Source organism: Saccopteryx leptura, chromosome 3 (genome assembly GCF_036850995.1).
Source record: "Saccopteryx leptura isolate mSacLep1 chromosome 3, mSacLep1_pri_phased_curated, whole genome shotgun sequence".
NCBI lineage: Eukaryota > Metazoa > Chordata > Mammalia > Chiroptera > Emballonuridae > Saccopteryx > Saccopteryx leptura.
Window position 1 is genome coordinate 45,782,745 of NC_089505.1, and position 17,365 is coordinate 45,800,109.

General features: G+C 32.8%; 1 protein-coding gene across 1 annotated transcript in view; it reads right to left on the reverse strand.

Moving 5' to 3' along the window:
- Nucleotides 1–17,365, reverse strand: part of RFX6 (regulatory factor X6) — a 62,863-nt gene that overhangs the window by 28,503 nt on the left and 16,995 nt on the right. Inside the window, exons 5-6 of the mRNA XM_066371798.1 lie at nt 17,258–17,335; nt 16,117–16,144 (exon numbers count right to left, since the gene is read on the reverse strand). Coding sequence (XP_066227895.1) covers nt 16,117–16,144; nt 17,258–17,335 — 106 coding nt within the window. The remainder of the gene's footprint in view (nt 1–16,116; nt 16,145–17,257; nt 17,336–17,365) is intronic.

Genomic DNA, 17,365 nt, shown 5'->3' on the forward strand with positions numbered 1-17,365 from the left:
CAGGTGTAGCAATACTCATATCTGATAATGCTAACTACAAGACAGCAAAAGTACTCAGAGACAAAAATGACCATTTCATAATGGCTAAGGGGATGCTGAATCAAGAAGACATAACAATTCTTAATACATATGCACCAAACCAAGGAGCACCAAAATATATAAGACAGCTACTTATTGACCTTAAAACAAAAACTGACAAAAATACAACCATACTTGGAGACCTCAATACACCGCTGACAGCTCTAGATTGGTCATCCAAACAGAGAATCAATAAAGATATATTGGCCTTAAACAAAACACTAGAGCACCTGGATATGATAGACATCTACAGGACATTTCATCCCAAAATAACAGAGTATACATTTTTCTCCAGTGTACATGGATCATTCTCAAGAATTGAACATATGTTGGGCCACAAAAACAACATCAGCAAATTCAGAAAAATCGAAGTTGTACCAAGCATATTTTCTGATCATAAAGCCTTGAAACTAGAATTCAACTGCAAAAAAGAGGGAAAAATCCCACAAAAATGTGGAAACTAAACAACATACTTTTAAAAAATGAATGGGTCAAAGAAGAAATAAGCACAGAGATCAGAAGATATATAAAGACAAATGAAAATGACAATACAACATATCAGAATCTATGGGATGCAGCAAAAGCAGTGATAAGAGGGAAGTTCATATCACTACAGGCCTATACGAACAAACAAGAGAGAGCTCAAGTAACCACTTAACTTCACACCGTAAGGAACTGGAAAAAGAAGCACAAAAACAACCCAAAACCAGCCGAAGAAAGGAGATAATAAAAATCAGAGCAGAAATAAATGAAATAGAGAACAGAAAAACTATAGAAAAAATTAATAGAACAAGGAGCTGGTTCTTTGAAAAGATCAACAAAATTGACAAAATCCAAAATGAAAGAGGAGAAATCACCACGGACATCATAGATATACAAAGAATTATTGTAGAATACTATGAAAAACTTTATGCCACTAAATTCAACAATCTAGAAGAAATGGATAAATTCCTAGAACAATACAACCTTCCTAGAATGAGTCAAGAAGAAGCAGAAAGCCTAAACAGACCAATTAGTAGGGAAGAAATAGAAAAAACTATTAAAAAACCTTCCCAAAAATAAAAGTCCAGGCCCAGACGGTTATACTAGCGAATTCTATCAAACATTTAAAGAAGACTTGGTTCCTATTCTACTCAAAGTCTTCCAAAAAATTGAAGAAGAAGCAATACTTCCAAACACATTTTATGAGGCCAACATAACCCTCATACCGAAACCAGGCAAGGACAGCACAAAAAAAGAAAACTACAGACCAATATCTCTAATGAATATAGATGCTAAAATACTAAACAAAATACTAGCAAATCGAATACAACAACATATTAAAAAAATAATACATCACGATCAAGTGAGATTTATCCCAGAAACTCAAGGATGGTTCAACATACGTAAAACGGTTAACATAATACACCATATCAACAAAACAAAGAACAAAAACCACATAATCTTATCAATAGATGTAGAAGAGGCATTCGATAAAATACACACAATTTTATGTTTAAGACTCTCAACAAAATGGGTATAGAAGGAAAATATCTCAACATGATAAAGGCCATATATGATAAACCATCAGCTAACATCATATTAAATGGCACAAAACTGAAGGCTTTCCCCCTTAAATCAGGAACAAGACAGGGTTGTCTACTTTCTCCACTCTTATTTAATTGTGGTGCTAGAGGTTCTAGCCAGAGCAATCAGAGAAGACAAAGAAATAAAAGGCATCCATATCGGAAAAGAAGAAGTAAAGGTATCACTTTTTGCAGATGATATGATCCTATACATTGAAAACCCCAAAGAATCCACAAAAAGACTACTAGAAACAATAAGCCAATACAGTAAGGTCGCAGGATACAAAATTAACATACAAAAGTCCATAGCCTTTCTATATGCCAACAATGAAACACTTGAGAAAGAACTCAAAAAAATAATCCCCTTCATGATTGCAACAAAAAAAATAAAATACCTAGGAATAAACATAACAAAGAATGTAAAGGACTTATATAATGAAAACTACAAACCATTGTTAAGGGAAATCAAAAAAGATACAATGAAATGGAAGAATATTCTTTTTTCTTGGATAGGAGGAATAAATATAATCAAGATGGCCATATTACCCAAAGCAATATACAAATTTAATGCAATTCCCATCAAAATTCCAATGACATTTTTTAAAGAAATGGAACAAAAAACATCAGATTTATATGGAACTATAAAAAACCCCAAATAGCCAAAGCAATCCTAAAGAAAAAGAACGAAGCTGGGGGCATTACAATACCTGACTTCAAACTATATTATAGAGCCACGACAATCAAAACAGCATGGTATTGGCAGAAAAACAGACACTCAGACCAATGGAATGGAATAGAAAGTTCAGAAATAAAACCACATATATATGACCAAATAATTTTTGATAAAGAGGCCAACAACACACAATGGAGAAAAGAAAGCCTCTTCAGCAAATGGTGCTGGGAAAACTGGAAAGCCACATGCAAAAGAATGAAACTCAACTACAGTTTGTCCCCTTGTACTACAATTAATTCAAAATGGATCAAAGACCTAAATATAAGACCTGAAACAATAAAGTACATAGAAGAAGACATAGGTTCTAAACTCATGGACCTTGGTTTTAAAGAATATTTTATGAATTTGACTCCAAAGGCAAGGGAAGTGAAGGCAAAAACAAATGAATGGGACTACATCAGACTAAGAAGTTTTTGCTCAGCAAGAGAAACTGACAACAAAATAAACAGACAGCCAACTAAATGGGAAATGATATTTTCAAACAACAGCTCATAGATAAGGGCCTAATATCCAAAATATACAAAGAACTCATAAAACTCAACAACAAACAAACAAACAATCCAATAAAAAAATGAGAAGAGGACATGAACAGACACTTCTCTCAGGAAGAAATACAAATGGCCAACAGATATATGAAAAGATGTTCATCTTCATTAGTTATTAGTGAAATGCAAATCAAAACTGCAATGAGGTACCACCTCACACCTGTTAGATTGGCTATTATTAACAAGACAGGTAATAGCAAATGTTGGAGAGGCTGTGGAGAAAAAGGAACCCTCATTCACTGTTGGTGGGAATGTAAAGTAGTACAATCATTATGAAAGAAAGTATGGTGGTTCCTCAAAAAACTGAAAATAGAACTACCTTATGACCCAGCAATCCCTCTACTGTGTATATACCCCAAAAACTCAGAAACATTGATACATAAAGACATATGCAGCCCCATGTTCATTGCAGCATTGTTCACAGTGGCCAAGACATGGAAACAACCAAAAAGCCCTTCAATAGAAGACTGGATAAAGAAGATGTGGCACATATACACTATGGAATACTACTCAGCCATAAGAAATGATGACATCGGATCATTTACAACAAAATGGTGGGATCTTGATAACATTATATGAAGTGAAATAAGTAAATTAGAAAAAACCAAGAACTGTATTATTCCATACATAGGTGGAACATAAAAATGAGACTAGGAGACATTGATAAGAGTGTGGTGGTTGGGGGGGGAGGGAGAGAAAAATGGGAGGGGGAGGGGAACAAAGAAAACTAGATAGAAGGTGACTGAGGACAATCTTACTTTGGGTGATGGGTATGCAACAATTGATTGACAAGATAACCTGGACATATTTTCTTTGAACATATGTACCCTGATTTATTGATGTCACCCTAGTAAAATTAATTTTAAAAAAATAAATAAATAAAAACAGAAGATTCCTAAGAATTCTAATGAAAGAAGTGAAAAACATTTTTAAGAAAATGACTAAGTTTTATCAAAAGTTATGAAAGAAATAATGAATAAAAATGTTCAATATTGTAATAATGCAGTTTAACACAAACTGATCAATGTCTTCAATGCAGGTCCAATCAAATGTCATCAAGATTTTCTGTGAAATATAACAAGTTAATTTTAAAATATGTTTGGATATACAAAATAAAAATAAAACGCAAGAACAGATACATACTCCTGTAGAATAAAACCTGGCAAGAAAATCTGCCTACCAGTTATGAGCTGTATACAAAGCTAAAGCTTTGTATAAATAAAACAGTGATATTGGCATAGGGATAGGCTAAGAAAAACACTGAAATAAAAAAATTGCTGAGAAATGGTCCATGAATACATGATAAGATTGGTATTGTAGATTACCAAGGATAAAAATGACTTCCTATCTCATATTACACTAAAAAACTCATTATAGAAGGAGGATTCTGGGAAGATGGTGGAAAAAAAAAGTGCCAGGAATATGTCTCCCCACCAAGACAACAATGGCACTGACAGGAGCAGTTTGATGTGACTATTTTGAAACTCTCGCATTCAAAATAGATTGAATGATTCCCAAGCCAAAGCTTGAAGCATAAATTGCAATTAATTTAGGTCATTTCAGTTTTTATCCCAGCAGTTGCTACCTGCTCCACACCTAGCCCTGGAGCAGGCAGTGCACAAGTTGCAGTTGCAGCTTGTTCACAGCTCATCAAAGCCAGGGTAATAAAAATCTTACACCCAAATATCAGGAATCTGTGTTTTGATCACTCATTGCTTCTCATCATGGAGGTGCAAACACAGAGGCAGACAAGTATTTTTGCATGTTCCCTGCCCCCTTGCACCAGTTAAAATGATTTCTAGGCAATTTAGTGGGTCAGTGCCTCTTTCTTCCCTTCATTTTTTTCTCCTCTTTTGAAAAGAAGATATTAAAGACTGGAATATACAAAAGCAACTGCAATTATGGGAGAAATTAGAAAGTCTGCAAGGAAAGGTGTAGGCTGGGAAAAGACCTGAGAAGACCTAATAGACCTCAGGCTGATCTTGGTATGGAGATAGCCTACAACAACAAGATAGCCTACAACAAAACAAGAAATCAACTCCGGGGAAGAGGAGAAATCTGATTTTCAGAATTACCACATTACTAGTCAAATGTTGTTTTTAACAAAAAGTCACAAGGCATAAAAAGAAATAAGAAAGTATAGCTCATTCAAAGGAAAAAATAAACCAAAGAAACTATCACTAAGAAAGACCATATGGCAGATCAACTAGGCAAAATCTTTAAAACAGCTAGTCTTAGAGATGTTTGAAAAACTAAAGGAAGATGTGAAGAAAGTAAAATGATGCATGAACAAATTTGAAATACCATTAAAGAGATAGAAAACCTAGCCTGACCAGGTGGTGGCGCAGTGGTTGGAGTGTTAGACTGGGACGCGGAGAACCCAGGTTCAAAACCCCAAGGTCGCCAGCTTGTACACTGGCTCATCTGGTTTGAGCAAGGCTCACCAGCTTGAGCCCAAGGTCGCTGGCTTGAGCAAGGGGTCACTCACTCTGCTATAGCCCTTCAGTCAAGGCGCATTTGAGAAAGCAATCAATGAACAACTAAGATGATGCAACAAAGAATTGATGCTTCTCATTTCTCCCCCTTCCTGTCTGTCTGTCCCTATCTATCCCTCTCTCTGTCTCTCTCTATCTCTGTCACATAAAAGAGAGATAGAAAACCTAAAGGGAAACCAAAAAGAAATTCTAGAGCTGAAAAGTAGAGTAATTTAAATGAAAAAATGTATTGGAGGGATTAAAAGGCAGATTTGAGTTGGCAGAATAATCAGTGAGCTAGAAGAACAATTGAAATTATCAAGTCAGAGAAACATAAAAAATAATTGAAGAAAAGTAAACAGAATCCATAGGCTCTGTGGGATACAAGCAGATAAACATACACATTGTGTGTTAGAACAAATTCAGCAAAGTTGCAGAATACAAAACCAACACACAAAAATCAGTTGAATTTCTTTACACTAACAATAAACAATATAAAAGAAATATATTTTAACATATAATATTTTAAGAAAACAATTCTATTTATAATTACATCAAGAACAATGAAATACTTAGTCATAAACTTATCCAATGAGGTAAAAGACATGTACTAAAAAACTATAAAATATTGAAAAACAAAAGTAGAGAAGATACAAAAAACCGAACAATATCTTATGTTTACAAATTGAAAGATTTAATAATGTGAAGATGTCAATACTAATCAAAGTGACCCACAGATTTAATGCAATCCCTATCAATAACTCAATGACAATTTTTGCATATAGAAAAATTTATGCTATAATTCATATGGAAACTCAAGGGACCCAAAATAGCCAAAACAATCTTAAAAGAGAAGAACAAAATTGAAGCATCACACTTTCTGATTTCAAAACCTACTACAAAATAACAGTGGTAATGGCATAAAGAAAAACAAATAGATGAATAGAACAGTATAGAGAGCCCAGAAATTAAACCCTCAAATATACAGTTAAATGCATTTCACCAACAGTATCAAGAATATTCAAAGAGAAAGAATATTATTTTCAACAAATGGCACTAGGAAAACTGGATAGCCACATGTAAAAGATTGAATATAGATCTTTACCTAACACCACATACCAAAATTCACCAAATTAATCAAAGACCTGACTATAAGACCAAAAATTATAAAACTTTTAGAAGAAAACATAGGACAAAAACTCACAGAATTGGATTTAACAATAATTTGTTGGATATGACATGAAAGGAACAGACAACAAAAGGTAAATAGACAAATTAGACTTCATAAAAACTTTAAGCTTTTCTGCGTCAAAGGACACTATCAACAGAGTGAAAGGTAATTGAGGAAATGGAAGAAGATATTTAGAAATCACATTTAATAAGGAATTAATATACTGAATATATAGAGAATTCCTAAAATTTAACAAAAAGCAAACAACCTAATTCAAAAGTCAGCAAAGGACTTGACTAGACATTTCTCCAAAAAATATATATCAGTAGTCAATAAATACTTTGCTGATGATAAAAAAAGATAAAAATATTAAGACTCTTTTAAAAAAAGTCAGTAAGTATATGAAAAAATATTTAATATTACTTTATAATTAGGGAAATGCAAATCAAAACCTCAAGATATCACTCCACACCCATTAGGACAACTAGAATTAAACAATACAAAACAAACTGAACTAACAAGTGTTAGCGAGGATATGGAGAAACTGAAATTTTTGCTTAAAGTTGATAGAAATGTAAAATGGTACAGCTGGTGCGTTAAACAGTATGGAGTTTCCTCCAAAAATTAAATTAGTATTTGATACAATTATCACATGCAATTCTTCTTCTGGCTACATACCCTAAAGAATTACACCCATGTTTATGGCAGTCTTAGTCATAATAGCTAAACCGTGAAAGCAACCCAGATGTCCACTGGCAGATGATAAATAGTAAAAGGTGGTATATACACCCAATGAAATATTATTCATCCTTTAAAAAGAAGAAAACTTTGACGTATGCAACCACATAAATAAAACTTAAGGACATTATGCTAAAAAAAATAAGCCAGTCACAAAAATATAAAATTGTATAATTCCACTTATACCTAGAGCAGTCACAATCACAGAGACAGAAAATAGAATGATGGTTTTCAGGAGCTGGGAAGAGGGAAGATGTGAAGTTAATGTTTAATGACTAGAGCTTCATTAAGTTTTGCTAGACTGAAAAATTACGGAGATGGATGAGGTGATGAATGTGCAACAACATGAATACATTTAATGCCATTATATACTTAAGTGTATACTTAAAAGTGATTAAGAGTAAATTTTATGTTGTGTATGTTAACACGATAAGAAAAATGGAAAAAATCAATTACAGATGAAATAAGAACTTAAGTGTTAAGAGTATTATACTTTTAGAAGAGTATGTAGAAAAATATATTTGTGATCTGGAATATACACAGGTTTTAACACATGAAATACAAAAAAAAAACCTAACCATAAAAATTTTAAATTACCTTCATCAAAAGACGCTATAGAATGCTGTTATACCATAAATAGGGAGAAGTTATTTACAACACACAACCTACAGGATATAAGTATCTAGAATATACAAAATATTTCTAAGAATCAAAGATTTTTTAAAAAAAGTATGTGATCTGAACAAATATTTTATAGAAGAGAATTGGCCAATAAAAATCCAAAAAGATATTCAAGTTCACAGTTTTGTGCAGTTATCAAAAATAATTTTCAAATGAAAACTCCAGGTAACATTTCATACTTATTAAATTGGCAAAAACTAAAATGTCATTCTCTGCCAAATGTTCCTGAGAATGTGAAGCACAAGGAATGTCACACACATAGCTGGAGAGAATTAAGTTGATACAACCATTTTGGAAAACAACTTGCCATTACCTAGTAAAGTATAGAAATAAGCATATCCTAGGATCCAAACTTTCACTCCTCCACATGTGCACTTGTAAAATATTCATAGCAATATTGATTTTCAAACAAAAAATAAACAAATGTATTGTTATATAATATTCTTATACAAGGTAATACTGTACAACAATACAAATAAAGGTACTAGAATTACATGGATTATCATTGATGAATAACAGAATCTAATATTAATGAAACCAGAAATTCAAAGAAAAGAAAGAATCCATTTCTATGTAGGGCAAATAATAAACAATACATTGGTTTTAATAAGGTGAGTAATAGTTCTACATAAAATTTATTAATTTTTAAGTAAACAGTTCAATGATCAAGTACATTTACATTGTTATGCAGTCATCACCACATGTTAAAGGTATTCATTCATAAGTGATAAACTTTAAGGAAAAACAAAGGAGTGATTGAGACCAAATTCTGGAGAGCGGAAAGTTTTGTTAGGCAAGTTGAGGGAAGTGACTGGGGTGGGGACATGCAGTGGATTTCTCTCTTTTAAGCAATGAGGTAGGTCTTCAGTTTTTATCTTACGGCTATTTTTTAAATTGCGTGTGTATGTGTTACAAATAATACACTTCCCGATAAAAATGTTAGAGTGTTAAGGAAACACATATTAAGGAACAAAATATATGTTTTATTTTAATACTTATTTAAAGCTCTCATGTTTTGTGTAATAGAAGCTAGCAAATGTGTGGAACATCAACAGGAGGCAAGGGTGCTCAAGAAAAATTTAATTTATTTGAATAGGTTGACAATTGGATACAAAGGTAGTGTAAATCAAATAACAGTATCTTTTCAGAACATGTAACAAAAAAGGGGGGGACTGATAAATTGAGGGAATCCGTAAAATATGATCACTTTGATTCCAGGACTGTTTGCTATTTTAATTGTACTAGGTGGTGCCAAACTATAAAGGTCCGGATTTTTTTTTTTTTTTTTTTTTTTTTTTTTTTTTTTTGTCAGCTGATGACTTCAGCACTCTTGAGTAAACTATTTTTTAAAAAATCTTATTTCCAAAAGAAAATAAGAAAGAAGCTACAGAAAAGAAACAATATGATTAGAAGGCAAGAGGGTCTGATTTATGAGGAAAGATTAAAGGAGTTCAGCTGCACAGTTTGGCTAAGTGATGACTTAGTGTGATAACACTCTGCAAATATTTGAAAAGCATATACCAAGAAGGGAGGATTTGTTATTTATCTTGGTACAAGGTTTTTGAACTGGCCATGAATGGTTGATGTTAAGAAGGAAACTCAAGCTATCAGGGGAACTTCCTGGTTGAAATATGAAATCAAGGGAATTTTTCCTTAAGAAATAATAGCAAATCAGTACTTTAACTGGTTAAAACAAAATAAAATTTGAAAACTGTGTATTTGAATAAAAAACTTGAAACTATCAAAATTCATACCACTGATTCATAATTACTCTCACCATCCTCTTTCCTTTTTGTTTTACTTTGTTATGGATTTTGTTTACTTTGACATCGTGAACTATTTAAAGCTTTTTAGAAAGTATAGATAAAAAGTAAAAAATACCCATGTACTCACTATCTTGATTAAGACATCAGACATCTGAAATATTAAAGCAGTTTCTGTAGTTCTCCCTAATCACTTTTCCTTTTCTTCCTCAGAAGAAATAAATAATCTTCTGGATCTGGTTATTATCATTCCTATTCAAACCTTCAAAAATTTTCTTCATATAAACATATTCTTAACATGTGTTATTACTCTAAAAATGGTACCATAAAGTATGTATCCTTCTAAATGTAATGAGCTCTTTTTTTTACTCAACTTTAGGTTTTTGAGATTAATCTAATTTGGTTCTTATAGCTGTAGTTCACTCATTTCCATAAAAGTATAGCATTCCCTTGTATAAATATACATAAAATATATTTTCCATTATATCATATTGAATACATATTTTCTAATATCCTGTGATTATAAACAATACCGTTATGAACATCCTCATACATGCCTCCTTGTGCACAGTGTGAAGGTTATTTCTAGGAATGCAGTTCTAAGGTGTGAACACCTTCAGTTTTATTAGTTATTGTCCCTCCTGCTATTTATAAGAGTTCTTTTCCTCCATATTCCCAAAGCTATATTTTTAGACCTTTTTACTTAGAAATTAAATTTAAAAGGGTGATATTACTCAATAGGAACACATAAGTTTCAGGTGTACATCTCCGTGGCACATGAACTACTCATTGCACTGTGTGCCTATCACCCAAAGTCAAGCCACTTTCCATCACCACATATTTGATTCCCTTCACTCCCTTCTGCTTATTCCCCTCCCTCTGGTAACCACTTCACTTTTGTCTGTTATTACTCCAATTATAACTCATGGTGATAATTTGCATTTCTCTAATAAAAGTTGATTGAGCACTTTTCATATGTTTAGTGGCAGAAATGGTATTCAAAATATTTATTGACCATATGTTATAGACTGTAATCAGTCAGAATGGGTGCCATGAACAACAACTCTGTATATTAGTCATTCTTTTCCATCTTGTGTGAATTGCCTGTTCATATACTTTGCTGTATTTATATTGTTATTTTTTTATTTTTGAGTTGAATACATATTTCAAAGCAGTACTGTTCTATAGAACTTTCTGTGATGATGAAAATGTTCTGCTATACTTGCACTGTCCAAAACAGTAGTCACTAGCCACATGTGGCTATTAAGCTTTTGAAATGTAGCTAAATGTGACAAAGAAGCTGAATACTTTATGTAATTAATAGCCACATATGGTTAGGGGTTACCATGCTGCACAGCATATTGATAAATAGTAACTCTATATCACTTATATATGATATCTAAATATTTCATTTTATTTTACATATTTGAAGCTATATATACATATATTTATTCTTGCGCCACGTTTTTCTTCCTAATTATTATTTCTCTGTCATTAAAAGAGTCTGTTGCCTGACCTGTGGTGGCGCAGTGGATAAAGCGTTGACCTGGAACACTGAGGTCACCGGTTCAAAACCCTGGGCTTGCCTGGTCAAGGCATATATGGGAGTTGATGCTTCCTGCTCCTCCCCCCTTTCTCTCTCTCTCTCTCTCTCTCTCTCTCTCTCTCTCTCATTCTAACTCTCTCTCCTCTCTAAAATGAATAAATAAATAAAAATTTTAAAACAATAACATTTAAAAAAAAAAGAGTCTGTTAATGAATAATACAATATTTAGTCCCATAAAAGTCCTACAATAATGTAATCATTTCCTTATTATTAGACACTTAGGTTGCATACAGTTTATCACTGTAGTCAATAACAATTTTATGCATAATATTTTGTCTGCATTCTCTATTATTTCTTTATGTGAGATTCATGCAAAAGTAAAATTAATGAGAGAAGTGTATGAATACTATAAAGACTTCATACAGATCTTGCAACTACTTCCCAGAAACCTTGTTCTCCCTTCACCAGAAGGACGTAAAAGATCTTATATAACCACACCTTCACCAACATCATAATAATTTCTTAATATTTGATAACTTTATAAGTTAAATGTCATTTTATTTTTAATTTATTTCATAATCTATTTTTATGCATTTATTGGTTTCTTCTTTCTTTTGTATATTGTCTATTCACATCTTTTACTATTTAGTGTGGTCTTCATATTTTTCTTATAAATTGATAGAATTTCTTTATGTAAGAGAGATAGCATCCCATTTTTACATTTGCCAAAAATAATTTCCCCAGTTTTTCTTGATTTCAATTTTTGTATATGGTGCTTTGGATATAAAGAAATTTTCAATTTGTTTTATTTTTTCCTTTGAACTTTCTTAAATTGTTTTCATGCTTAGAAAGCCATTTCCCATCCAGAAATGAAGTAGCTACATAGGTTTCCTTCTAATTATTCTTTTTATATATAATAATTTTATGAAATTTATAAAGATATAAAACAGAAAATTTTCCCAAAAGTGTCCATTTTTATAACATTATGTCCTGAAGAATTTTACTTATTTATTTGATACTTCATTTTTCTCCACCAAAGACTTAAGACAATTCATCGAAAAATATTTTCATCATTTAAAAAGTCCTAATCATACACTAAATTCTCATATATACTAGGGCCTTTTTTCATGTATCCAATCTTCATTGTAGATGTTTTCTACCTACAATTGAGTCAGTACCATAATGTCATAATATTTTAATATCTACCAGAAAAATCTCCTTTTGAATATTTTTGTTTACATTCTTCTTAACTATTACTTCCTATATATTTTTCTAGATCAAGTTTAGAGCAATTTTCATCATTTTGCACTCACAGTTTTATTAAAGTATTAAATGTTTAAATTAATAGAAAGAATTGCCACCTTTATAATAATTAACATTTCTCCCCAGACATGTCACATCTTTTTATTTAAAATTTTCTTTTATACCTACATTTTTTAAGCAGGTAGTATACTTCTTATTTTATGGTTGCTCCTAAATATTTTGCATTTCCTCTGGTTCTTACAATTTAAATTTTATAAGGTCTTATATTTCTTGCTTTTTTCAGAGACTGTTTCCATCTCTCTCAACAAAGAATCTGTGAGAAAATTAAGTCCTAGAGAAAAGGATTTGAGTGGCCATTCTCAATTCTCCCAAGGATGGCATTTAACTAGTTCCATTCTATAAGCATGAAAGAGCTCATTCTTTACACACTATGGGTGCCTTCGGGCATGAGGGCTACATTCCCTCTGAGTATCCTGATTGAGAAGAGCTAGGACTTTCTTTAAACTCTTCAAACTCTTTTTTTCCTATGACTTCTACTCACTGCAGACAGCATAACTGACCACTAATGTCTTCAAAAGAAGATCTGAAACAACCAAACTCCTGAATTTTCTGCCACAAAATCTACAAATCCATCTGTATCTGAACTTACCCTTTCCTCCTTCCAGTTTTAATGAAAGAAGTGTTCTTTCTCACTGGGGCCACTTCCTCCACTCTCAGGCTTTTCCACCCTCTTCAGTGACCTGTGCTCTCAACTTTCCCCTCCCTCTCTTCCAGATCTACAGTCTCTACCCCTACTGCATGTGTTTTGCCAACATTAAAATGGTTGTCTAGGCCTGACCTGTGGTGGTGCAGTGGATAAAGAGTCGACCTGGAAATGCTGAGGTCGCCGGTCCAAAACCCTAGGCTTGCCTGGTCAAGGCACATATGGGAGTTGATGCTTCCTGCTCCTCCCCCCTTCTCTCTTTCTCTGTCTCTCTCCCTCTCTCTCTCCTTTCTAAAATAAAAAAAATTTAAAAAAAGAATTAAAAAATGGTTGTCTAATTGTTCTTCAAGACTAAATTTTAAGTCTTCCTCCAATTATCATCCTCAACTTGATTAAATTTTCTACAGTCAATACTATTTCACACTCATTTTACAAACCAATAAAACCCAGATCTCTATTGAAAATGCTCTCCCTGAAGTCATTAATTATCTCCACTTAACTAATTTCATTGATATTTTACAGTCCGTATCTTGATGACCTTCTAGCACTATTTCAGAGTAGTAACCATTCCTTTCTGTTTTTTCCTATCAGCTTCTCCACTACATTCTCCTCTTTTCTTACCTCTGAATTCTCTTCAATTATCTTCTTGACCCTTTTCTTCTCCTACACTTCTCACAACTCTTTTCTTAAAACTTCTTCTTTTCTCATTTACTATTTCCCTAGACATTTTACCCATTACCATAGCTTCAATTACTGTCATAACACAACTGCCCACTTCAAGTCTACACTGGTTGTTTCAAAAGTACACCAAATATCACAGTCCCAAATTGAACCCATTATCTTTCCACTTTTCCTACCTGCTTCTCTTCCAATGTTTCCTAGTTTAAAATCAGTCACTTCTCTCCATCTCTAGGGCTATTACCTTAGCCCAGATATTCTCTTATCCAGTCTATCCATATATCTATAACATAGTACTCCTCTTCTTTGCTTTCCCATATGCCAGTGGTTGAAGTTTGGCAATGTCAGATATTTTTGGTTGTCACAAGGTGAAGGAAAGAGGAGTTGCTACTGGAATCTTGTGTGTAGAAGCTAAGGACACTGTGACACTGCTAAACATCCTACAATGCACAGGACATCACCCAAAACCAAATTATCCGGCCCCTAATGTAAATGATACCAAAACTGAGAAACCCTAACCTATGCTGTTCCATCTTTCCAAACCACTCTTCCTCTCTCTTCCCTTACTGCACTCCTCCTCCAAGTGAATACATCTCTTAGCCTCAGTTTCTTTAGCTGTAAACTGTTAATGTTAACACATTTTTTTTCTACCTCACAATTATTAATGTTCAAATGATCAATCATATAGTATGTAAGCTTACATTGAAAGTCTCGGGCCCAGAGCTACTATGATGGTTAGTCACCCTAACTAAGTACAAAATGTTTATATTATTTCAACTTTGTTAAAAAAAAATTTATTATCATTTTTAAAGTATGTAAAGTAATCCTGAGCCTTTAGAAAGTCTTTAATTGTGTTTATTTCTATAATCATCATAATATTGACAATCTATTATTACTTCAGCTATCTTTAGAAAAGTAGGCTATGTAGCCTAACTGAAATCATTTATTTTAACTGTAGTGACAAAAGTCTACCCCTAAATTTGTAGTGTACTCTTCTGAGAATGAAACAGTAGAATTGAGAAACATTTTTCATTTATTCGATAAAACAAGTCTTGCCATATACATGTTATATCAGTAGATGGTTTGCTAGTACCCCTAGTTCTACCAAAGTGGCAGGAAAAATACCTGAGAGAAGTTACTTAAATTCTCTGTTGACAAATTTCAGTCAACTGAAGTATATTTCTAAGTCAATATGTTTGCACTTTCATGATTGTTTATCTAATAAAGGGCTATTATTTCATTGATAAAAAGCAATCTAGAGGATTTTATTACGCAATTAGCCATTAAGTGCATTAAAAACACGGGTGGAAAGAAATTGGTCATTTCAAAGGGTTGGAGCTTTATATTATTTCTTAAGGTAATATGCTTACATTACTTCACCAAACTAATGGAGTTACAATTTACTCAAGTCCAGATTTAGCACACAACACATTGTCATGAGCCTTTAGTTCTGTGGCACCTCTTTTTAATGATTAGTTAACTTGAGGATAATGAAGGCCTTATCATGTGCCTAATTAGCCATGCAGTCCCTAATGGTAGTCTAACTCATTTAGATAAAATCAGTTTGCTGATCTGTGATTTGGTTGGAGGCAGGGAGAGGGTGGGGAGTCTAGGGAGAAAGTGCGTGTGGGAGGTATAATGTACCCTTTCTCCCTGGCTCCCACCTCCACCATTTACATCTCCGGCTTGTTGCAGAACAGATTGGCAAACTGATTAATACACACACATACAGTACTTAAAACAAACTATAATATTCAAAGAAGCCATAACATTTGGGCTTCTTGATGACATTTACAGGTTTTGTCTAAATGGATATATTCCAAGTAGCAATTTCTTTTCCCCATATCCAAAGCTTTAGGCTTTTTGTTTATATTTAAATGGAAATTTCTTGAATCAATAATGTTATTTTTTTTCAGTTGCTTAAGTATCTGCTATTAGGTATGGATAATTGAAAAATCACCTCTGCTAGGTTAACTGAAACTGTTCAGTAGGTCCATATAAAGAACCAATAGCTGCCCCAAATATAACTTAGCTCTGTCTGAATTCCTCAATCACTCAATGGGCTCCTAATAAACAATATTTATTTCTGTGTGACAACTAGAGTGGTTAACACTTACTGTTCAGTGTGTAATACACATTATAGCAGATGTAAAATATAAGAAATGAAAGAATTCTTACCTCATTCTTCAGCTTGCTTCCAGAAAACCTTAAAAATTAGTACATTTTTCATTAGTTAAAAATATTATATACAGTTATAGCTATCAAGGAAATGTAGAAAACTTACAAAATAGTAATTTCACACCATGGTTACTAAAATAAATCTGGAGAAATTTATTTGATGTTCAAAGGGATTCAAGCATCTTTCTCAACTTACTAAAAAAAATAAGTCTAGTAAGAAAAAGTAAAATTAAATATATTTATAGAAGTCTGGTAAGATTTGAGATAAGCAAAAAGAAATCTTGGTATTAAATATTTGTGTGTGTCCTGGGCTGTATTTGCACTTCAAAATAGATAATGACTAGTAAGCTGCCATTATGTTCTTTATAATATCTGAGTTCCTCTTATATGACTCAGGTGATCACATTTATTTTCCCCCACAGGTTACTTCGCTTTTAAAAATAGTTTATTCTTTGAGAGCTAAGAGCAATTCTTGATAAGTCGTCAGGCAATCTCAGATGTTGATTTAATTATTCAGAGCTCTAGAATTTGAAAACAGTAATTGTATATATCACAGGTTTCACCAAATGTCACTTCACTTGTGAATACCTCCTCCTGATAGTTAATGGCAGATTAAAGTAGTGTGTTCTTTATATTCATTTTTCTTTCTTTCACAGTAGCTCAAAAAGGTCAGTAGCTTTATCTTTCTGAGGTAAGCTGCTATTCAGCACATATGTGTATAGAGATGATTATAATAAAATTCTTGTCTTTGTAAGGTACTGGTCAAGCACACAGATATTTACAAAATACATGGTCTCTTAGGAAAAGAAAAACACATTTACCACTTTTGCCTTTGTTTTTACTGAATCCATCCTAAAGACAGATTCAGCCTTATAAGTAAATACTAATTTAAAAGCAGTTTGCTTCCCTGAGTTTTCCTTCTCATCTCTCTGGAACACCTGCTTCACCATTAATTTGTCATTACTGGTTACAAATTCTATGAATTGTCTAGACCATATCACTGTAAGTGTCCATACAAAGTTGAAATTAAGGTCTGATGCTTAAAAGAAAACATTTTAATAAGCAAACTTAGTCATTCTGTAGTTATCATGCATATTTAAAGAACTGCAGAGCACTTGTGTTGAAAGTAGCAGAACTTTACCTTGTCAGGCCTTTTCCAGAGTAAACGGAGTGATAGTATGCACTGCTTTCTTTGATGCCAATTCCGTAATAATGATACCTACAACAAGGACAAGAACCGACTCTGTGT